This window comes from Colobus angolensis, unplaced genomic scaffold (genome assembly GCF_000951035.1).
Source record: "Colobus angolensis palliatus isolate OR3802 unplaced genomic scaffold, Cang.pa_1.0 Scaffold14, whole genome shotgun sequence".
NCBI lineage: Eukaryota > Metazoa > Chordata > Mammalia > Primates > Cercopithecidae > Colobus > Colobus angolensis.
Window position 1 is genome coordinate 17,236,739 of NW_012114488.1, and position 23,313 is coordinate 17,260,051.

Consider the following 23,313-nt stretch of genomic DNA (forward strand, 5'->3'; position numbering starts at 1 on the left):
AGGCGGGTGGATCACAAGGTCAGGAGTTCGAGACCACTCTGGCCAATATGAAACCCTGTCTCTACTAAAAATACAAAAATTAGCCGGGCATGGTGGCAGGTACCTGTAGGCCCAGCTACTCGGGAGGTTGAGGCAGAAGAATCACTTGAACCCAGGAGGCACAGGTTGCAGTGAGCCAAGATTGCACCACTGCACTCCAGCTTGGACGACAGAGCGAGACTGTCTCAAAAAAAAAAGAAGAAGAGGAAAATGTCTCTGTTAAGAAAATGTAAATTTATCCTCTGAAAGACATAATTATGAAAATGAAAACTCAGTCACTCCTCAAAAGAATATTTAGAATTTAGACTTCAAATCTTTTAGAGTGATTAGAGATGCTTTTGTCCATGTCATTTTATGAGTCCCTGGAATCTAAGAAAAGTGAAAGGACTTGCTAAAGGTCACACAGCTAATTGGTGGTAGAACCAAAATTAGAACAGACTATAATTCTAGCCTGCATCCCCCGTTACTTCATACATACACATATGCAAATATTTTTACCTATGTAGTCAGATCCTGAGAACCGTAATCATACTATTTAGAATCATGGTTATATGCTATATAAAGTTGTTTTGTTAAAAATGGGTGTTTTTGTTTGTTTGTTTGTTTGTTTGTTTGAGACGGAGTCTCGCTCTGTCTCCCAAGCTAGAGTGCAGTGGCATGATCTCGGCTCACTGCAACCTCTGCCTCCCAGATTCAAGCTATTCTCCTGCCTCAGCCTCCCAAGTAGCTGGGATTACAGGTGCACACCATCATGCCCAGCTAACTTTTTTGGATTTTTAGCAGAGATGGGGTTTCAACATGGTGGCCAGGCTGGTCTCAAACTCCTGACCTCAAATCATCCGCCTGCCGCAGCTTCCCAAAGTGTTGGGATTACAGGTGTGAGCCACTGCACCCAGCCTAAAAATCTTTATTGCAAGAATAAAGCTTCCATGATTATGGTTAAAAAGGGTTGTTTAACTAGCTGGCTTTAATCCTTTAATACAGAGTGGTCTGTTATATTTATCTAATATTATATCTAAGCAGCTTTGTTGATGTCCCTGGAAGCAACCATATCATTATAAATTATATGTATCTATCTCCTTTGAGATAAGTAAAACATAATCTTACAAAAGAGTAAACATTTTATTATTTGTACAGGAATCAGTTTGGTCTGAGGATACACAAGCATCTGGCTAACTCATAAAAGTAGCCTGAAGTGACAGAAGAGTGTTTGTAGTCATTTCCATTGGCTGCCACATCCCTTGCATTATCTACTTGCTAAGCACTGAGCAGCCCAGAATGGACACATCAAACTGTCAGGAGGAACATGTGGGACCCTGGCACCTGCAATGAGTTTTTTAAAAGCAGAGAATGCAGAGCAGCCGCAGACTCTACTTCAAAGCCAGGGTGTGTGGAGGTCTCCGGGGAAGAACTCTGCACAGCAGGTTTCCTGGGGGCCAGAGGGCCTCTCGGGGAGGAACAGAGGAAAAACCAGCCAGGAGTGCTACCGACCAGCCTCAGCTGGAATGCTGTCAGAACAGGGCCCCAAACAGGGCCCCAAACATGGCCTCGCCCCGGTGGTCTGGGGATGAACAGTGTCACAAGGGAACCACCTGAAGAGTGGGCAGAGGCCCCCGTGGAGGAGCCACATACTCTTCCTCTCTCAGCAGCCGCAGCAGGATGTTTTTTTTATTCTTGGGCCAGCTGTAGACGTGAGTGTTCTGAAGCCAGGTGGGCACATGCTCCTATGGGAGACCGAATGACAGGAGCAAAGGTCATTAGAGAAAAACCTGGATTCCAGATCCCAGGCTCAGTTCCCAGATATTGCTGGCTCTCCCTACGTGGGCGTTTCCTACCAAACGATCCTGGGAGTTGTGCTGTTTTGCTTTTGGAAAGGTTTAGCATGTGAAATGTTCTTGGCTCCGGGTACAAGCTGTATATCTCATTATAAAAACCACATGTGCACAGCATTTTCCGTCAGTCTCCCAGGCTACCTACCCTTTGCATTTCAACGTGCTTTTCACCACCCTCACATAAAAGGGGTAGGACAGAGGTCACACAGAGTGATGTGAATTCCCCTGTGACTTCAGAAGAAGTATGCCAGGGCTGTAGGCTTAAATCAATTAATTGCCCTTTCACTCCAGCCCCAGGTCTGGCCTGCAGTAGAGGGAGCCCATCAGACCTCAGTGATCAGGCAGAGGCAGAAACTGTTAGCCAGGGATCCTGGGGGTGCAGCGTCAGACTGCCCCCATGGAGTGGATATTCTGGTGGGGAGAGGCAGATCATAAGTAAAATGGATAGTGTGTTCAACGGTGACGCATGCTGCGGAGAAGAATTAAACAAGAAAGGGGACAGGAAGTGCTGGGGCAAGGGTGAAAGATTTGCAGTTTTAAATAGGGTGCTTAGGAGCGGTCTCACTGAGAAAATGAGCAAAGACCTAAAAGAGTGGAAGAAGCAAGCTCTGTGGTTGTCTGGGTCCAGGCAGCTAGAAGAGCCAGCTCGAAGGCCCTGTGGAGGAGTGTGTTGGGCCTGGTCACAAGCAACAAGGCTACGGTGAGTAGAGCAGAGTGAGTAGGTGCGGAGGAAGTAGAAGGGGCTGTAATCGGATAGCACCCTGTAGACCTCGGTAAGGCCTTTGCTTTTGAGTCTAACTCCCAGGGACTATAGGGCGGGACTCTTCTAGGTACTGTAGGGTGTGCTTAGAAGCAGCACCTGCTGCATGGCAGGCATCATGCTGAGTACTGAGGATGCCCAAATGAAAAGGACGCAGGGACTGCCTTGAGGACTTCAAATCTTAGGATGAAAGCAAAATTCAACAAACGATTTTCTAGTCAATAGTGTACCAAGGGGACAGGTGGTGAGAGCGGCCTGTGCTGAGCTCAGGCAATATGGGCATTCTCTGAAGGACATTTAAAAATAATAACAAAACCAATGAAAATTTGGTCTATTTTTTATACCACCATGCTCCAATAATTCTAAACAATTATTCCCAGTACCCTCCACCCAAACACATAGCATTGATCCAAGGTGCTCGAATTAAGCGCTCTTAAGAAAAGGACAACGAAATACATCGGCATGGAGGTAAAGAGGCGTCAGGGCTGGGCACAGTGGCTCATGCCTGTAATCCCAGCACTTGGGAGGCCAAGGAAAGCAGATTACCTGAGGTCAGGAGTTCAAGACCAGCCTGGCCAACATGGTGAAACCCTGTCTCTACTAAACATACAAAAATCAGCCAGGCATGGTGGCGAGTGCCTATAACCCCAGCTACTTGGGAGGCTGAGGCAGGAGAATTGCTTGAACCCGGGAGGCGGAGGTTGCAGTGAGCCAAGATCACACCACTACACTCCAGCCTGGGTGACAGAGCAAGACCGTTTCTCAAAAAAAAGAAAGAAAGAAACACTTTGGGAGGCCTAGGCGGGTGGATCACGAGGTCAAGAAAACGAGACCATCCTGTCCAACAGGGTGAAACCCCGTCTCCACGAAAAACACAAAAATTAGCTGGGCGTAGTGGCATGTCCCTGTAGTCCCAGCTACTTGGGAGGCTGTGAGAGGAGAATCGCTTGAATCCGGGAGGCGGAGGTTGCAGTGAGCCAAGATCACACCACTGCACTCCAGCCTGAGGACAGAGCAAGACCCTGTCTCAAAACAAACAAACAAACAAGCAAAAGAGGTGTTGGGGAGGCTAGAGAGACTGGGTGATATAAGGGTAAGTAAGAGTTCACTAGGCCGGCGAGTTAGGGAAGAGCATTGCCAGCAGATGGAACAGAAAAGGCAAAGGCGCAGAGATACAAAAGAACACAGCACGTGTGAGAGCATGCTGACGTGGTCCAGGGTGACCAGAGCATCTACAGAGAATGAGGAGAGAAATCTACGCAAGGGGACACAGTCCTCTTCTGAGAGGTCTCATAGCTCATGCTAAGAAAGGTGGATATGATCTTGCAGTCAATGGGAAAACAGCACACAATTTTTAAGCTACCAAGAAACAGATCAGACCTACATTTTGGATGTTCGTCTTTGATGGCAGAGCAGAGGATGGCTAGCACAAGGTCAAAGTGGAGATGAGACCAGTAAGGAGACTCAGAGGTAAGTGAGAGCAGTGAAAGTCTGGGCAAAGGCAGCACAGGGAGGATAGAAAGGTGTGCCACTGTACAGGCTGTGCATCATGCAGCCTGAGTGTCCCATTCCCATAAACTGGAGCCTCCCTCATCCAGGGCAGAGGTCTCAGTGCAGTCTTGGTATCTGAGGACCCCTCCAGGGTGAAACAGGGTCTGAGCTGAGGGTGCTGTGGTCTGATTCTCAGCATGTTTACTCCACTGCCGCCTTCCCTTTGCCAAACCTGGACTGTGGCCTCAGATGGTTTTGCCCCCATTCTCCAAACTTACTGGCAGACCCTTCTGGTGTGAAAAGCCTCATATGAATCACAGCAAAGTTCACTCTGGTAACTGTAGATTTAATTCCTGTAATCATTAGCTTTGAGAGCTGAACTATGTGCAGTGAAATGCCTCCCTGGAACAGCCAGCAAAAACCATACACATCTTAACTTTTATGTATGAGAGATAAGAAGTATCACATGAACCTTCTCTTTTTCTCTCTTGAGTTAAAATAGAAACTTTGTGTGCAATGGTTCTTTGAACAATTAGGACAGCAGCGATCCTATCAGATAGCTTTAAAACCTTTCAGATTCATGCTGCTGAACTGAGTGGTACAACTTGTTGAGCTTTCTGGTAACATTGTTATCTTTAAGGATTGATAAAGAATCGAGGGCAGACACGGTGGATCACGCCTGTAATCCCAGCACTTTGGGAGGCTGAGGCAAGCAGATCACCTGAGGTCAGGAGTTCAAGACCAGCCTGGCTAACATGGTGAAACCTCATCTCTACTAAAAATACAAAAATTAGCCAGGCGTGATGGCAGGGACCTGTAATCCCAGCTACTTGGGAAGCTGAAGCAGGAGGATCACTTGAACCCAGGAGGCAGAGGTTGCAGTGAGTCAAGGTCGTGCCATTGCACTCCAGGCTGGGCAACACAGCGAGACTCCATATCAAAAAGAGAAAAAAGAAAAGAAAGAAAAAAAGAATGGACAAGGTTTTCCACTTAAAATCCCAGATGGCAAAGCAAACCAAAGATTGAATTATGAGGATTTTGTTTCTTTGTTTGTTTACCTTCTTAGCATTTGGGAAGAGCACAGGGATGAATCTGAAATTCATGCTTCCTTGTTTTATGAACTCAATCTGCATCTGAAACCAAACAAATGTGAAGGTTTAATTTCAGGAATGAGGATGAGGAGTTAATGGTACCCATAATCACGCACGTCCCATGGCATTTTTCTTCTGATTCCATACTTGAGTGCCACACACTTAGCATTTTAAGGCCTCCCCATTACACATCTATTCCATTCACTCATCAGTCGATTATTGGTGGCCTATTAGAAGTCACATTCTATGTCAGACTTTGGGTTTTAAGGATTAGGATACACCGTCCAGGGTATGCTGGAACTGGCTTGCAGCAGCTCACAAAAGCTGGTTGTATGCCTCTCTTCCTAATTCTGTGTTCAGTGACTTTACACTGATAGCTTGAAACTGGCGATGGTATTGGAGAGTATTTATACCATGGAAATAGGTAAGTGCTGTAAATCAGGAGAGCCAGCTTAGCAGAACACCACAGATACAGTCCCTGTCTTCACAAAGCCAGCAGTCTAGTGGGCAGGCAGAAAGGGAAATGACCAACCAGAGTGCAGGGTGAAAAGTATGAACAACTGCTCCGGAAGCCCAGAGCGGGGGCCATCCATTCCACATCGGAGACTGGAAGGACAGTTACAAAAGAGGGTTCATTCGGGCACTGAAAGAAAAGATTTTGGTCAAGTAGGTAAAATCGAGGCAAGGGGAAGGACCTTCATAGCAGAAGCAACAGCATGAGCAAATGTCTGGAGGTGTGAAAGTGTGTTGATGTGGTTGGGACCAGCTACTAATGCACTGTGGCTAGAGCACAAGATGGGCTTGGCAGAGAGGGGCTGTCAATTGTGAAGAGCTCCGTCTGCCAGGCTTTAGGTTCCTCACACCAATTCCAATACGCTCTGACGCTGCGGTAGCCCAAGAAGATTTAGCTACCAAGAGCTCTCTCAAAAATCAGAATTTTCAATAGGAGTTAGACTTCCAAATCCTGTGACCAGCACAAAGCTTTCGGTCATCTGATGAGAAGGAGACGAGGAATTATGTGTTTCCAACCATTTCATCTTCCAATTCATTTTTATAACTGAGAAGTTTTCGTTGCGCATGGAAATAACAGAACAGAGAAGAAAGTGACAGTGGTGATGGCCATTACTGAAATCACCATAGAAACCCCTCATAAACACACACTCTCACATACTCGCATACACAAACACACACATGATCACACAACACACACAAATCCTCCACAGGGTGTTTTCTCGGAATCACCTCTCTCCAAAAACCAGAAGATAACACCAAGAACATATTTTAAAATGACCCAAGTACTGTGCAGCTAGAAGCACCCACCACTCCAGCACCAAGTACACATGAAAGGAAGGGGATGGGGTACATAAGTTAGTTACAAGTGAGGCGCTGAGTTTTGTCTGACTTCTAGGACCCCGTATACTATGAAGGACCCCATATACTGTGTAGGACTCCGTATACTGTGAAGTTTGGCTTGTGTACTAGGCTGCCCAGCCTGTGGAGGTGCCAGCCAGCAGCAGTGCATTTTTATTTTCTCTCATCCTTCCAGATACTGAGCTTCTGTAAACTAATCCACTCTATGATGCAGTTACTCATCAGTACCTCTGCACTACCTCTGTCATGGCCAAGTTCTTATTGTTCCAGGGTTTTCTGTTGCCTAGAGGGGTCCAGGAAGTCAGCCCGGCAGGCAGGAAGGCACTTCTGTATCTGACCTCTTCGACCCCTTCTGTGATAAGTAAGGGCCCAAGACATTGTGGCCCAAGAAACCAAGTTTGGAGACAGTCTGGTGCCAGTTGGTACAGTCAGACAAGCTCTGAGGCCAAGCTGTGTATTACTGCCTGGCTACACCACACACCCACAGAGCTAGACAGCTTTCCTTAGGAACTGGCTGAGGCCTCGAGCCCTTCCCACGCACCAGCTGTCAGCTTCTGGGACTGGCAGGTTCCTAGAGATGCAGACAGGACATCGGGTGCTCTGAAGCCATGCAGTCGTGCATCAGACAACCAAGGGCCGGCAGCACCCAGAACCAGCCACGACCTTTTAAGGCAGTTTACTCCCAGAAATGATACCTTTCCGGAGCACTGTACAAGGGCTGTGAGACTGGTTGAGACCAGAAGAGGAGGGAGCCTTACCTCCTGACTCCCTGGCCTCCCTTTTTAACCTCATCACCTTGCCTCGGCTCTTCCTTCGGCTTGGGTATGAGCTCACATGAGTGGTCTGCACTTGGTGGAAAGGGAGACAGAGACCGTGAAGACTCAGATGGGAACAGCCACCCTGCTCCTTTCCCACGCTGCTGACCCACAGGACAGACCTGGGACCTACGTCTGCTTCCCCTGAGATAAAGCTGTGTGCCCCGAGACAGCCTGGCTGTGTCCTCCCCATCTTCCCGTCTTAGTGACACTCTATGCCCATTCCAGGTACCTTCCGCCTCATGGAGTGTTAAGAGCTGAAATGGAGCTTATCAGTTCTAGTCCAGTGATTTTCCAAGCCTTTTAAAATCTCAGAATCCTTGGTCAACTAACAAGCCTGAGAAGTACGAACCAGCTCTGGCTGAGGTGGGGGTGGGAGGCACAGACCCAGCCCCTCCTCCAGCACATATGGACACCCATTGGGAACTCCACAGGACAGCCTGAAAATCACAAGTGTAGCAATGTATCCTAGTCAAGCAGAAACTGTCTCCACAGCGCCTCTATAATCACGGGGAGCAGGAGGAGTGGTAGCCCATAAAACAGCCAGTTCCAAAGCTGGGTGACTGTTTTGGTCAGAATGTTCTAGTTTGATCCCATGCTGAGCAAGGTGAATATCATAAATATCTCCCACTGATTTGAATATAACCAGGCCCCATAGTTCCCACCTGTCATGAGCTAAGAACACTCCCTTCCCTTGTTTGAGCATCTGATATTTTGAAAACATGATTTCATTTCATCTTCACGACAACCCTGTAAGTATTAGCAACCCATTTTGTGAATAGGGACATTGAGGCATGAAGAGTTTAAGCAGTGGAGCCATGATCACACAGCCTGTACATGAGGAAGCCAACTTTAACCAGGCCCACGTGATGCAACAGCAGGTGTCCCTTTCACTAGGCCACCTGCCTTTCTGAAAAGGTAGGGCACAGAACATGATACAGCTGCAGGAGCCAGCCCTCCTCACTGCCCTGTCTCCTGCCTCCTAGGACTTCATAGTTGCTGGTAAACAGCTAAGCCAGCAGAGCACGTCTTTCCAGAATCTTGGGTCCTAGAGATCACAGATTGCGCTCCCCTTGCAACTGATAGGAACAACTGAGTCCCAGAGGTGCAGTGCCTTGCCCACAGTCCCTAAGGTAGATGGAGCCAGAAACAACAGCCCCTCTCCTGACACTGCAGGCCTGGTGCTCTTCACCCAGCATCATGCTGCCTTCAGTTGGTCTCTGGGGGAAGAATGGGACTTCCCTGGACAAGGTATCATCCCCAGGGGACAGTGAGGCGCTGTGATCCCCTCCCCACTCACCATTCGATGAATGTACTTAGTATGTAAGCCATGCTCATCCTCGTCCAGCTGCGACTCAGCGCCTTCCACATCCTGTTTGTATTTGGGGCTGATTGCTACGATTATCATCACGGTCTTCTGTTAATGAGAGGGAGAAAGGCATGTTTATGGAAGTGTAAAGTGTGGTCCGTTTGGTGAAGGCGGGCTGGAAACTGGCCAGCAGGACTGCGGGCATTCTCTGACACACTGGGGATAGAGGGCCAGGCTCATCCTCCATAGAAAGAGAAGCACTGGCCCCCACTCAGGCAGACTCTTGTCTCTGCTTCTCCCTCCGTCTCCAGCCCAGCCCCACCTCGAACATGCAGAGCAAATGGTTCAGAGAGGGGCTCTCCCAAAGAGATGTGCTTTTGCCTAGCATTGTCCACAACCATCATTAATGAACCTCTAATGAAAGCCTGAATCACGGAGTCTGCGTCGTGGCAAAAAGGCACTGCAACACCAACGGTGAGCAGCACCCTTCCTCCCCCCAGCTGCTTCTGAGCTGCCAGTCACTGCACTCTTGACTGCCCTGCCTTCTGCGTGTACACATTAGCACAGTCGGTAGGAACAGACCGTTCAGCACAAAGCAAACATCAGGCTGCAGACAAAAGGAAAAGTGCAAAACCCCGGCCTGCTGAGACTCCCGTCCCCCACCAGCTCCCTCCGAAAGAAGCAGCCGACACAGACACGCTGGCAGCAATCAATTTCGATCTTGTTAAAGCACAGCGGGTCCCAGTGGCCGGTATAGATTCTGTCAGTGGAGAACAAATCACGGGGCTGCGCGTGGGCACCTCACGGGTGGTGTGCTGTGCAGCCTGCGAGGCTGCCTGGGAAACCTCTTCAGCCCAGTTCTACAAAACACTTGGGGTGGCCTCAGATGAAATTGAATTCTGCTGCTCTCTCCCCACTCTCCGCCTTCATTTCCTTCTTTCCTATTCTTGTCAAAAGATTGTTTCCTCTGATTGTTATCAACCACCTGTGTCTGGTTTGACCGTTATTTCCTGCCTGTGCATGTCCAAGAGGGCGACCCCATCCTTCCTTTCTGAGTCTCTGCACAGCTTCCAACAAGGGAGGCTTTGTTGGGGCTTTCTCAGCTTCAGACTTAGGTGGGTATGCCAGGGTTTCTTTCATAAAACAACTTCGTAAGCTCATTGTCTTTCTCACCAGAAAACAACCTCTGATTTTTGGAATGTACTTACATCCCTAAGGTAGCGCTCCATCCATTTAATGATATCAATGCCTCGGATTCTATCCTCAAATATGTCAATCTGCAAGAAAAAGATGAGGGAGCTGGCCCTTACTGAGAGGTTCTCTCAAGATGCAGAGCAGAAGAAAACACGATACTATATACATTTCAAGCTCCAAACTTAACTAATGCTTTTTGCAAGGAGGAGCACATAGGTCTAAAAAACAAAATATAATTTTCTGAAAATATTCCCTATTTCAACATTAGTAGGCATTTAAGTAGTTAATATTATGTCCATAATTAGGATATTCTGATACACATCAAAATATATCTATGGCTACACAATAATCAGGTTTTTAAAAATCTGAGTGACACAGTATACCACTAAGTTGGATATAAGCCAGCAATATACATACATTATACATCTGTAATTTAGACATTTAAAAGGCAAACATAATTCTGGAACATTTTAATGGATGTGTGGCATACAAGTAACTGAGATGCAAGTGTGGTGCTTTACTTGCATTAGTGAGGTCATTATTACGGTATTATGTCCAGTTTCGATCTATATGTTTCAAAAGGATTGTATGAAACTTGGAGCAGAACCAAGGAACAGTCACAACAACAATTACTGAAATGGTAGGGAAGAGGTTTATGATGAAAGTCAGAAGTAGAACTCTTAGGCCTTGAAAAGACTGATATTTACTATCAGTGTTCAAGTTTTTGAAGGGATATTTTAAAAGGAGAAGGATCAGTTATTTTTTATTTTATAAGAAACCAAATAAGGCCCTTCTTGGGCTCAGGCTTATACTGCAGCATGTGTGTGTATTTACGAGGTGCTCTTGATGGGAAGAGGGATTATATACTGGAATGGGTGACTCAGGGAGAGTGTCCCTGGGGAGGGGTTATGTGACTCAGCTGCACTGCTCCCAGATTACTTGTCCTAAATGTCACTCCAGGCCAGGCACGGTGGCTCATGCCTGTATTCCCAGCACTTGGGAGGCTGTGGCAGGCAGATCACTTGAACCCAAGAGTTCCAGACCAGCCTAGGAAATATGGTGAGACTCCATCTCCACAAAAAATACAAAAAATTAGCCGGACATGGTGACATGAACCTGTAGTCCCAGCTACCCGGGAGGGTGAGGCAGGAAGATGGGTTAAGCATGGGAGGTAGAGGCTGCAGTGAGCTGTGGCCATGCCACTGTATTCCAGCCTGAGCAAAAGAACAAGACCCTGTCTCAAAAATAAAAAATAAAAAGTAAATGTCACTCCACCGTTTAGGACTGATCAAGTCAAGTCCCAGCCCTTCAACAGGCTTTCTGTGCCATCCATGATCCAGCCTCGCCTCTCTTTTCCCCACATATCCTGTCTACTTTACTCCCCACATTGGTGTCCCCTGTATCCTAAAAGCAGAGCACAAGCTCCCCTGCTCTGTGAATCCTTCCCACACGCCAATCTCCTCCTCTTCCTCACTTCACCTAACTCTACCCCATTGCGACCACTAATGATACTGGACAATGAACACATATGATAACATTCTTTTATTCAGGACATGTTTCATTTATGTCTGCTGTGTCTCTTCAACCTGACGCTAAGCTTCCTACGCAAAGAGACTATGCCCTGTGTACGCCAAACTATCACATACGTAGAGTACAGAGTTCAGAATATGTGTCTTGACGTGAAAAATGGAATGGCTGTAATTTTGGTTTAGATGACTGCTGTTTTCAAATGTGTGATGGCCAATGACTACTCTTGAGAACACCCTTGTAGCTTTCTGTGACTGTGTCGCTAATCCATTGATATTATATGGGAGAGAAGCAATATAGTGTTAGGGTTGAGAAGAAATGGACAGTTTGGGTTTTGTCTTGGCTTTGCCACTTCCCACCTGCATGACTTTGGAAATGTTACTAGAACTCGCTAAATTTTATCTTCACTTGTAATATGTGGTTAATAAACTGACTTCCTAGGGTGGTTGTGAGGACTTAAATGAGTTAACATGGAAAAGGCCTATCATAATGCCAGGCAGGAAATAAGCACTCAATAAATGGTGATAATTGGCCGGGCATGATGGCTGATGCCTGTAATCCCAGCACTTTGGGAGGCTGAGGCGGGCAGATCACTTGAGGTTAGGAGTGTGAGACCAGCCTGGCCAATATCCATCTCTATTAAAAATACAAAAGTTAGGCCAGGCACAGTGGCTCACACCTGTAATCCCAGCACTTTGGGATTACAATTAGCCAAGCGTGGTGGCACCCGCCTGTAATCCCAGTTACGCAGGAGGCTGAGGCAGAAGAATTGCTTGAGCCTGGGAGGCAGAGGTTGCAGTGAGCCGAGATCATGCCATTGCACCCCAGCCTGGGCGACAGAGCAAGATCCTGTCTCAAAAAATTAAATAAATAAAAAATGGTGATTATTGTTATTATCCAAGCACTCTAAATTATTCCCAGCTACTGAGGTGGACATCCTGGGTAGTGCAGTGAGCTGGATATCTTCCATTTGTTTCTCCAAGTCTCTCACAAAGTACATAGCTCCTGTCATGATCATTCCTCCACACAGCTACTATTATGGGCTGAGTTGTGCTCCCAAAATTCCTATGATGTTGAAGTCCTATCTCCCAGTACCTCAGCATGTGACTGTATTTGGAGATAGGACCTTTAGAGAAGTAATTAGGGTAAAAAGAGGTGATATGTGTGGGCCCTAATCCAGTAGGACTGGTGTCCAGGGTTAGAACAGACATGTGTCCACACAGAAGACAGACCATGTGAGGACAGAAGGAGAAGACAGCCAGCTACCAGTCAAGGAGAAATGCCTCAGGATGAAATCAACCCTGCTGAAACTTTGATCTTGGACTTCCAGCCTCCAGAACTGTGCGAAAATAAATTTCTACGCTTAAGCCATCCAGTCTGTAGTACTTTATGGGAATCCTAGCAAACTACTATAGCCATCCCCTTCATGTTCCAGTAAGAATTCCTCCTTTGCCTCTTTAGAACTAGGGGCAGTAACAACTCCCTGCTTTTGCTAGTGCCAGCATACTGCACTATCCCCAATAAAATTGGATTATCTAAAACCTACCCAAAGCTTTGTAATAGGCCCTTTATTACACTCTCCTTAAATTACTCATTAAGTGTTTCTTTCCACTAAGGGGATCTGGATGTTTCCATAATAACTTAGCTGTCCAAGACCAGGCTCTGTGATTTCTACCACAAGTCTACATAGAGATGAGGGTCAGGGACAGATTTAAATTCTGCCTAAGCAGCCCCTGGTTGCTAAGATAAAAAAACAAACAAACAAAACCTAAGCTCTTCTCCAGGGGCAATCAGTATGTGCCTTTGGAAATGACAAAAAGTAATCTCTTTTCTGAAATGTTGGCCTTATATCTTATTATTTATTTATATTACAGACCTGGTCTTGCTATATGACCCAGGCTGGCCTCCAACTCCTGGACTCGAGTGATCCTCCTACCTCTGCCTCCCAAGTAGCTGGGACTATAGGCGCACACCACCACACCCAGTGTAATTTGATTTTATGTCACAGTTGCCACAGTGCTTTCTTTTTTTCTATTTTTTTTGGAGACAGAATCTTGCTCTATCACCCAGGCTGGATTGGATTGCAGTGGTGTGATCCCGGCTCACTGCAACTTCCACCTCCCAGATTCAAGCAATTCTTGTGCCTCAGCCTCCCAAGTAGCTGGGACTACAGGTGCACACCACCATGCTAGCTTTTTTTTTTTTTTTTTTTTTTTTTTGAGACAGAGCCTTGCTCTGTCACCCAGGCTGGAATGCAGTGACAAGATCTCAGCTCACTACAACCGTCACCTCCAGGATTCAAGCAATTCTCCTGCCTCAGCCTCCCAAGTAGCTGGGACTACAGGTGTGTGCCACCACACTCAGCTAATTTTTTGTATTTTTTGTAGACATAGGGTTTCACTGTGTTGTCCAGGCTGGTCTTGAACTCCTGACCTCAGGTGATCTGCCTGCCTCAGCCTTACAGAGTGCTAGTATTACAGGTGTGAGCCACTGCACCTGGCCATATTTTGTATTTTAGTAGAGATGGGGTTTCTCCATGTTGCCTAGGCTCGTCTCAAACTCCTGAGCTCAGGCAATTTGCCCGCCTTGGCCTCCCAAAGTGCTAGGATAACAGGCATGAGCCACACCTGGCCACTACAGTGCTTTCTTATACCAGAAATGAGTAAGGGAAATATTAGTCTCTATATAATTATGGAGTTGGATTGTATAAGTTGTATACTTCTTTTAAAAAAGAACTTTCATTTTCATTTTTTTTAAAAATTGTCTTGGCCGAGTGCGGTGGCTCACATCTGTATTCCCAGCACTTTGGGAGGCCGAGGCGGGCAGATCATGAGGTCAGAGGCAGTTCGAGACCAGCCTGGCCAAGATAGTGAAACCCCATCTCTACTAAAAATAAAAAATAAAAAAATTTTTAAAAAATTAGCTAGGCATGGTGGTGGGTACCTGTAATCCTAGCTACTTGGGAAGCTGAACCTGGGAGGCAGAGGTTGCAGTGAGCCAAGATTGCGCCACTGCACACCAGCCCGGGCAACAGTTCGAGACTCTGTCTCAAAAAGAAAAAAAAAAATTATCTTATAGAATAAAGAAAACTTCAAATAAAAACTCCTGTTAAACAATACTAAATAACTTAAAAAATGGATATTTTGTTACTAAGTATCCCTCTTTACCCATAGACATTTATATTCATATTTCCCTTAATTTTTCACCACTCTCTAGAATTCACTAGAAGAGGCCTAGAAGAGGGCTCTGGAAAGGAAAAGAAGTTATCTCAGTGTTTGAGGAAAGCCAGTCCCCTGAGTAGCATCGTGTGGTATTTTATTTATCATAGAGAAAAATTTACATGGCTTTAAGCTGTACTGTGTCAAGGGACCACAGGGCGACAGGCGCAGTGTGTGTTTCCTGAGATTTCTGGGGCCAAGATCACAGTGGACCTGCAGGGCTGGGTTAGGTCAGCCTCCCCTGGAACTGGGTTAGACCAGCCCCAAACCTGGCCAGTATCGCCCATCCAGAAGCATCACTGTGTCAAGGTACGGAAACAGCAGCTGTGCACAGTGGGGGATTCAGGCTGCAGGGTTCTACTTCAAACTTCATAACTCAGTGCAGAACAAAAGAACTTTGTTAAATAAGCAGGTGACCATAGTGAAGCCTGCAGCTTCCTGCATTATGGGAAGCTCAACCAAAGTGGGTATGATTGGTGAGAAAGGACCAAGGTACAAATTGCAGCAAGAGCCCGGCGTTTCCTTCAGGCCAGGGGCTAGCTGCGTATATGGTCCGCATTAGCGCTCATCTTGCTGTTCAGAGGTACGTGGGGTCACTCAAACAGCATACAGGGAAAAAAATGCTGGAGACTTCAGATAGTTTAAAATCTAGAAAATAATTATTACCTAAATCTATAAGCATTCAATGCATAATCACATAAATCAAATAATATCACTTAAAACACCAAAAGCTATTACACTTTTTCTTCTGCTGCTTTTCTCTCCACTGTACTCACTATAACTGTTCAGTTATCTATTTGGACAAAATACTTACTGCAGTTTGGAAGCCATTTACCAACAAAAAGTTCACGAATTTCACCACCTCCATAGCTGTGTCCATCGAATAAGTGATAAAGACTTTCCCTAAGAGAAAATTTTTACATTTATTAGAAACTGGTCAAATTATTCTATTCTAAACAAACTTCTAAATGTAATATCTTTTGTCCTTCTGGAATAATAAGGGGAAACCTTAGGCTGGGGGTGCTCTAAGAGCTTATGCCTGCATTGTATGGGTTGCTGTCCTCGGGGCACAGCTCCTCAGGCCCAAAATGCCAGCGGGTCTGTCCAAGGGAGTGCAGACTGCTCAGCAAGAATGGAAGTCAGAGCGACAGGGAAGAGCACTGGCAGGCTCAGACAAGCCTAAGGGGGCTTCTGAAAAACCGCGAGGCGTTAACAAGAAATCCACCACCCAGAATCCCCGAGCCCTTAAGATCAGGCACCGCCTAGTTTCTTAGAGACACTTTGGCACTGTGCCCAAGGAATACTCTCACAGCAGGCAAAGAAGCTAAAACTTGCTAAGGGGCCACCCAGCAGCGTCTCCTTTTGATCTCCTGATGCTCTCCGCTGCCCTGAAAGCTCGCTCTTCTGACAAGAGCAAGTGGGAGGAGAGTGACAAAGTGGTTGCTCCCTTCTTTCCGGCAATCCACTCACTTTTGGAGAAAGGCCAGGAAGTTTGGAGTAGACCAAAGCACAGCTCAGAAATGTTAGTAAAAAAAAAACAAAAACTTCAGCAGCTTGAAGGAGAGACACTGCCTCTGGGCAGTTCAACATCACAGACTCCATCACTCATCCCTGGGTCAGCTTAGAGCAACAGACAGTACCGTTTGGACAAGCTTAACCCAGTCAGGATGAACCAGTGTTTTCTCAGGCTAAAGTCTTAGGGAAATTGTCTGACTAGCATTTTAATGTGAAAACTGAATAATCTCTGTGTGTTGGCTTTTAGTCTGGAATGGACCAGTTAAATCTCAGGAAGCCCTTGGGGCAGAGATGGAGAAGAAAGAGGGGCTGGAGAGAAAATACGAATCTGTATCTACTCTGAGGTTTTTTGAAACACACCTTCCAAATGGAAGTGTGTATAATGGTCATATTATACATTTAAGCAGCTAGATATATTGATGGCACTCCATTTTCTTCTGAACACCTAACATTCAACCAATTCTTACGTATTTTAGGACTTCCTTTATAGATTGTGGTAAGATATATATGATCTATAGACCGATATCAGGACTATAACGTATGCGGGGCAGCATCTGTTCTCCACAAATGCTCAAAATTAAAATGATTACGATCTTAAGAAAATGTTCAGAAATAAAATGTTTGAATGAAAACAGCAATGAATCATTGTCACAGAAATCTTTCAGAGTTGTCAACGACTAAACAGCACAGATCCCCCAAAAGGAATCAGCAGATGCAAAAGGCTTTGTTTCAGGTTTGGTTCAAAGAGGTTCCCAGATTTGGAAAATGCATATTAGAATTACCTGAGCTTCTCTAGCAAGCACATCATAAAATAATCTCACAAATAGTGGCTGTTTTCTTAAGATTTCTGGAAATTACTGTCCTGATTGACCTTAATATGAGAACATTTTGGTGATATTTCAACATTTCTGGTTCTGGCAGCAAAATGTGGAAAAAGAATCATCACCTTACGCTTAGTCGAATGTTTCTTTAAATAAAAGGCTTACTTTGCATTTGGTTGTGATGCAGTATGGAGAATGTGAGACGGTTTTTTCCAAATGAGATTGCTCATTCCTACAGGAAATGACCTCGTTCTTGATGGCTGCTGCTAACTTATGGTGAGACGCTGGGTCCCTGTCCAATACCACATGTCCAATCAATTTACCCAGGGACAAGTCCACTCAAAAGCATCATTTAGAAGAGGGAAAAGGCATTGGGGTTATTTGTTTTTGGAGTATGTGCTTAAGGACATCTAGAGGTAAGCAGTTTTTGAGCATTACTAGTGGTGTCAGAATCACTAAAAACATTCATACAAAATGCTGGTTACTTTTTAAGCAAAACGCAAAAAAAGTACATTTTATTTTACTGTGTATATGAGAAATAGCTGAGGTTATGAGGCCAGGTACAGTAGCTCACACCTGTAATCCTAGCACTTTGGGAGGCCAAGGCGGGTGGATCGCTTGAGTTCAGCAGTTCGAGACCAGCCTGGGCAACATGGCAAAACCCCATCTCTAATAAAAGTATAAGCAAATTAGCTGGGTGTGGTGGTGTGCACCTGTAACCCCAGCTATTCAGGAGGCTGAGGTGGGAGAATCTCCTGAGCCCAGGAGGTTGAGGCTGCAGTTAGCCATGATCACACCACTGCACTCCAGCCTAGGCAACAGGAAGTTGAGGCTGCAGTTAGCCATGATCACACCACTGCACTCCAGCCTAGGCAACAGGAGGTTGAGGCTGCAGTTAGCCATGATCACACCACTGCACTCCAGCCTAGGCAACAGGAGTGAGAGGCTGCCTAAAAAAAAAAAAAAAAAAAAATCTGAGATTAGGGATGAGTGGTCATTCAGCCATCTCAAAGTACAAGACCTCACAAGAAGAAGGAGAGAACAATGTTGCAAACAACTTACGCAATTCTTCTGGCAAATTGCTTGTTTTTAGAGTTCCTCTGGCTGGAGGGTTGCTAGGAGGTCTAGGCACAGCAGCTGGGGACGGAGGCTGGGGAACCTGTGGTCTCAGCTCTGCAGGGCACTGCAAGGACTCCCCAGGAGTGCCAGCTCTATTAGGTGGCTGGTGATGCGGCTGTTCACTAGAAAGGAATACATTTACAGTCAATTTTCATTCTTTACAAAGCCAAACCTTCAGGGACAGAAAGCCTTTTAGAATTATGGGAAGATCCCAGTGGGCTATCTCTCCTCTGCCTCTATTTTTTATCTGAGACAGAAGGAAGAAGAGAGCTCCAAGGAGTTTTCGTCAATAAGCAATTCAGCTGGCTGCCACATGTGAAGGCCTGTGCTCTGACTCCAAAGAGGGAAGCAGGATTTGATTTCTCTATTCAAGATTTGTTTAATTGGAAAAAGAAGTCTCATGCACAGGGCAGACAAGGTCACCAACAAAACGAAGTAGTATCACAGGTGACACAGATGGTTGATGTTATAGGCATTCAGATAAAAAGACATGACTTTTAGCTCATAATAGGTAACATTTAATTATGTATCAAAAGGTAAAGAGGACCATGTAGATTTAGAAGTATTTGTACTGTTGACATATAAATGGAAATCTGATTTTGAAGACCCTTTAAAGAAGTTGTTACCATATTAGATAGCATCTTTATTATTTTGGTTGCCAATATTCCCACGAGCATTCTGCTGAGATGAACAATCAGATGCCCTCGTGTGAGATTTGCAGGGCAGAAGGAAATGGAGAGCACGCTTCTGCTGCTTCTGTGGTTTTTGTTGGTAAGCACAGTGATGAGGTGCTGGGTTTTCCCCAGAAAGCCTCCCAGTGTCCTGTTACCAGCTTCACAAGCATCGAGGGCAGGGCATGGGCATCCATTGTTCGCCAGTGGAGATCCATCTGGCACAGAACTGATCCAACCATTGCAGCGGTCACAGCGGTGTTGGCTTTCTGATGCTCCACCTTCCTGGCTGCCGGGGGCGGCAGCCTCTTCAGTGGCCCTGTTCTGTGGTGGTGTGCGAACCAGTGGTGGGACTAAAACTGTCTCTATCATGTTTTATTTCTTAAAAAAAATTCTGAAGCAGATGTGACAATATGTTCACATTCTTCAAATCTGGGTAGTGGGAACATGGATGTTGTCATTTGTTGTGTGTTTGAAATTGTGTCATATTATAAATTTTAAAAAATGTTTTGACTACAAAATCTCTATGTGTATGCCCAATTTTTATAGATTGTTGCTTATGCTTTTCCTATTTTTACCCAAAGAGTAATCGGGAATTCTAAAAGTCTTACGTAACAGGATTTGAAATAAAATTACACAGAATCTCAACTGTACTATATTTTGAAAATATGAATGCTTAAGATTATTTTAATTTTATATTTTTATTAATATAGAGAAAATAATTTCTATAACATAAGCTTTCGTCTAATGGGGGAATCCCATTCCATATTTTTTTCTCTTTTTCCTTTTTTTATTTCTCCAAGAAAAACCCATTCCAGTTATTTTGCATTAAATTCTTTTATACCAAAAAAACTGTTTCAAAATTGCTTAGTTGTTATAGAAGATGATTGCTTATATAATAAAGAAATGTTAAGGCCTTGATAATATTCAAAAACTTCTGTATAAAAACAATACCGTGGAAATTAATGACAGAGTAAAGTTTCCGAATTAAAGTTCTCTTTCAAACTATCAGTAAGAAGAGACTTAGCTAGCTTCTTCTTCTTTTTTTTTTTTGAGACAGGGTCTTGCTCTGTCACCCAGGCTCAATCACAGCTCACTGCAGCCTTGACCTCCTGGGCTTGGGTGATTTTCCCACCTCAGCCTCCTGAGTAGCTGGGACCACAGGCATGAGTTACCACGCCTGGCTAATTTTTGTATTATTTTGGTAGAGATGGGGTTTCACCATGTTGCCCAAGCTGGTCACGAACTCCTGGCCTCAAGCAATCTTCCTGCCTTGGCCTCCCAAAGTACTGGGATTACAGGCATGAACCACCATGCCCAGCCTCAGTTGGATGGGTTTGTGTGTATGTGTGTATATGTTTTGTTTGTTAGTTTTTGAGACAGAGTCTCACTCTGTCACCCAGGCTGGAGTGCAGTGGCACAATCACGGCTCACTGCAGCCTTGATCTCTTGGGTTCAGGCAATTCTTCTGCCTCAGCTTCCTGAGTACCTGGAACCACAGGTATGTGCCACCACACCAGGCTAATTTTTGTATTTTTTTGTAGAGATGGGTTTTCGCTATGTTGCCCAGGCTGGTCTCAAATTCCTGGGCTCAAACAATCCACCCACCTCTGCCTCCCAAAGTGCTGGGATTACAGGTGTGAGCTACCATGCCCAGCCTACCTCCTTTACCTGAACTTATTTTTCATTATCCTAAAATGACAAAATAGATCAAGAAGACCAGAGCAGGCTTAAATTGATGCTACAAAACCAATTACTCTGTATTATCTTTGTAACTCTTTTATAAGTCTAAAATTGTTTCAAAATAAAAGTTTATTTTAAAAATTACTATTCTCTTTCCTATTCAACACCAAACTTATTTCATAAAGATGCTAACATTTTATTTATTTCCCTGGAATTTTAGATATTTCTTCTGTAAGAGTGCCTATCCTGCTGTAAAATCACATTTTACCTAATTCTATTGTTTAAACTCCATGTATTTATGGTTTAGAAAATATAAGGGATCTGGCCCAGCATGGTGGCTCACACCCGTAATCCCAGCACTTTGGGAGGCTAATGTGGGTGGATCACTTGAGGCCAGGAGTTTGAAACCAGCCTGGGCAACAAAGTGAGACCCCCTTCTCTGCAAAAAATAAAAAAATTAGCTGGGTATGGTAGCGGGCACCTGTAGTCCCAGCTACTCTTGGGAGGCTGAGGTGGAAGATGGCTTGAGCACAGGAGGCAGAGGTTTCAATGAGTCGAGATCGCACCACTGCACTCCACCCTGAGTGACAGGGCCAGATCCTGTCTCAAAAGAAAAAGAGAAAAAAGGGATCTGTCTTGAAAGAAAATATGAGGGTTTGTGGGCTTCTGAGCAAAAGAGAAAGCAGGCATGTGCCTCTTCACCATTGTTAATAAAGTGGACTTTTTTTCTTTCAATGAAACTTTCAAACTAATTACCACTTTCTGTATTTCTGAAAAATCCACTCTAATAGTAACTTCATATTTTAGTCTATGCAGTAAAAACAGAATCTAGTTTTACAGTGGTATATAAAAGTTGTTTTTGAGCAAAAGTAAACATTTAATCTACTTTCTTCCAAATATTGTCATAAATCAGGACGCTCCATTTACATGAGTTTTACCTGTATATTTTAGATCCATAAATTAAGAGAAAAGGAAAATCCAAAAAGAATAAGGGGAAAAAATGATGAAAGAGGCAGGGCACGGTGGCTCATGCCTGCAATCCTAGCACTTTGGGAGGCCTAGGCGGGCAGATCACAAGGTCAGGAGTTCGAGACTAACCTGGCCAATATGGTGAAATCCCATCTCTACTAAAAATACAAAATTTAGCCAGATGTGGTGGCATGCAGCTACCTGGGAGGCTGAGGCAGGAGAACAGCTTGAACCCGGGAGGTGGAGGTTGCAGTGAGCCAAGATCATGCCACTGCACTCCAGCCTGGGTGACAGAGCAAGGCTCCATCTCAAAAAAAAAAAAAAAAAAAAGATTGAAGAGTTAGACAACTGAAATCATGAAAATACAGAGTTGTTTTTCTAAAGAAGCAAAGGAGAGACCTAATAATGGTACTCAACATGTATGAATGTTTTTATTACAAAAGAAAATAATAAGCCAGGCGCAGTGGCTCATGCCTGTAATACCAGCACTTTGGAAGGCCAAGGTGGGTGGATCACTTGAGCCCAGGAGTTCAAGTCCAGCTGGGCAACATAGGGAGATCCCATCACTACAAAATATACAAAAGTTAGCTGGGCATGGTGGCGCGTGCTTCTAGTCCCAGCTACTTAGGAAGCTGAGGTGGGAGGATCGCTTGAACCTGTAAGGTAGAGGTTGCAGTGAGTCAAGTTTGCACCACTGCACTCCAGCCTGGGTGATAGAGCAAGACGCTGTCTCAAAAAAAGAAAAGAACAGGTAATTTTAAATTTTGACCAAAAATTAATTAAATTTAACATTTTAAAGTAAGAAATAGGCTTAAACAGGAATAGACACTAGATATATAAAGAATTGGCTACAGTGGAAGTCAGTCATAGTAAAAACAAAAATCTATTTTGTGGACTAAAAATTCAGATGATCTGAAAATAAAAGAAAGGAGTGTGACTTGGAGAACATCTGAAGAACCTTTCCTTCAACAGAATTTCGCCTAGTCACTAGTGGCTTTCTGTGTCTGATAGAGATCCTTATTAATCAGCTTCCATTTCCTCCTGACCTGAAAAGTCTATATTGGGTGTTCCACTGTGTGACTTGCTCACTAACATGGATTAGCAAACCTATAGAGAATTCTGTTACATCTTCCTTGCATTGGCATAATTCCTTTCCATGTTAAAAATGCCTGAAGATTGGGCCTGTCATACTTACTGGTGCCTTGGAAGCCCCAGAAAGGAGCAGTCTCTCTGTGCGGGCCTCTCTTCTTGGTCCCAGGGGCTGGGATAATTCAGGATAACCTTCTGCACAGGGTGCAGGCCTCTCACACTGGCTCCAGGCAGCGGCTGCCCAGGCAGAGCCGGCTGGATCACTTGCTGGTAGGCTGCTCGAGGGTAGTCATGGCCATCTGTAGATGAAGACGACAAAGAGAACAGGGAACATCAACTCTAGCTCCTTCGTGTGAAAGGAGTCGTAAGCTCCATGCTCATTTGTGTCTTGATACCAGCTGAGGGGTCCAGACATCTGTTACCACCTCTGTGATGTTTGCCATATTTCTCTATTGTTGATTACTTGACTGTTTTCACAAAATTCACTTTTTTTTGTCCTAAATAAAAACATATGTGAAATCACCAGTTTGGTATTCTAACTGGAAAGCTCAAAAAACTTTTCAAAAAACTCTACACAGGCTCCTCTTTTCATAAGATACTTAGGAAAATCCAACCATGAAGAACCTCTTTCACACCACCATTCCTACCATAATTTCCTTCATGTCCCAAACCCAAAGCTAGGAAAAATTATCTGTATGATAGATATAGAATCACTGCTCTGTCCTTTCCTCCCCCAAGTGGACACACACGTGCATGTGCACACACACACACACCCCACTCCCCTTTTTTTTTTTTTTTT

The 23,313-nt window shown here is 44.9% G+C and overlaps 1 protein-coding gene across 6 annotated transcripts in view; it reads right to left on the bottom strand.

Annotated features, from left to right (window-relative positions):
* Window positions 1-1,142: 1,142 nt before the first annotated feature.
* The window catches only part of TRAF3IP2 (TRAF3 interacting protein 2), a 47,512-nt gene continuing 25,341 nt past the window's right edge, over window positions 1,143-23,313 (bottom strand). For 2 of the 6 annotated variants that reach the window (XM_011935012.1, XM_011935011.1), the window contains 7 exons: window positions 22,621-22,813; window positions 18,046-18,224; window positions 15,462-15,550; window positions 9,917-9,985; window positions 8,700-8,816; window positions 5,181-5,255; window positions 1,143-1,763 (listed from right to left, as the gene is read on the bottom strand). In XM_011935012.1, coding sequence (XP_011790402.1) covers window positions 1,617-1,763; window positions 5,181-5,255; window positions 8,700-8,816; window positions 9,917-9,985; window positions 15,462-15,550; window positions 18,046-18,224; window positions 22,621-22,813 — 869 coding nt within the window. In that variant the 3' untranslated portion in view covers window positions 1,143-1,616. Of the gene's footprint in view, window positions 1,764-5,180; window positions 5,256-8,699; window positions 8,817-9,290; window positions 9,654-9,916; window positions 9,986-15,461; window positions 15,551-16,117; window positions 16,589-18,045; window positions 18,225-22,620; window positions 22,814-23,313 lie in introns of those variants that run through there. The other 4 variants (XM_011935013.1, XM_011935014.1, XM_011935017.1 and 1 more) reach the window with 4 other exon arrangements.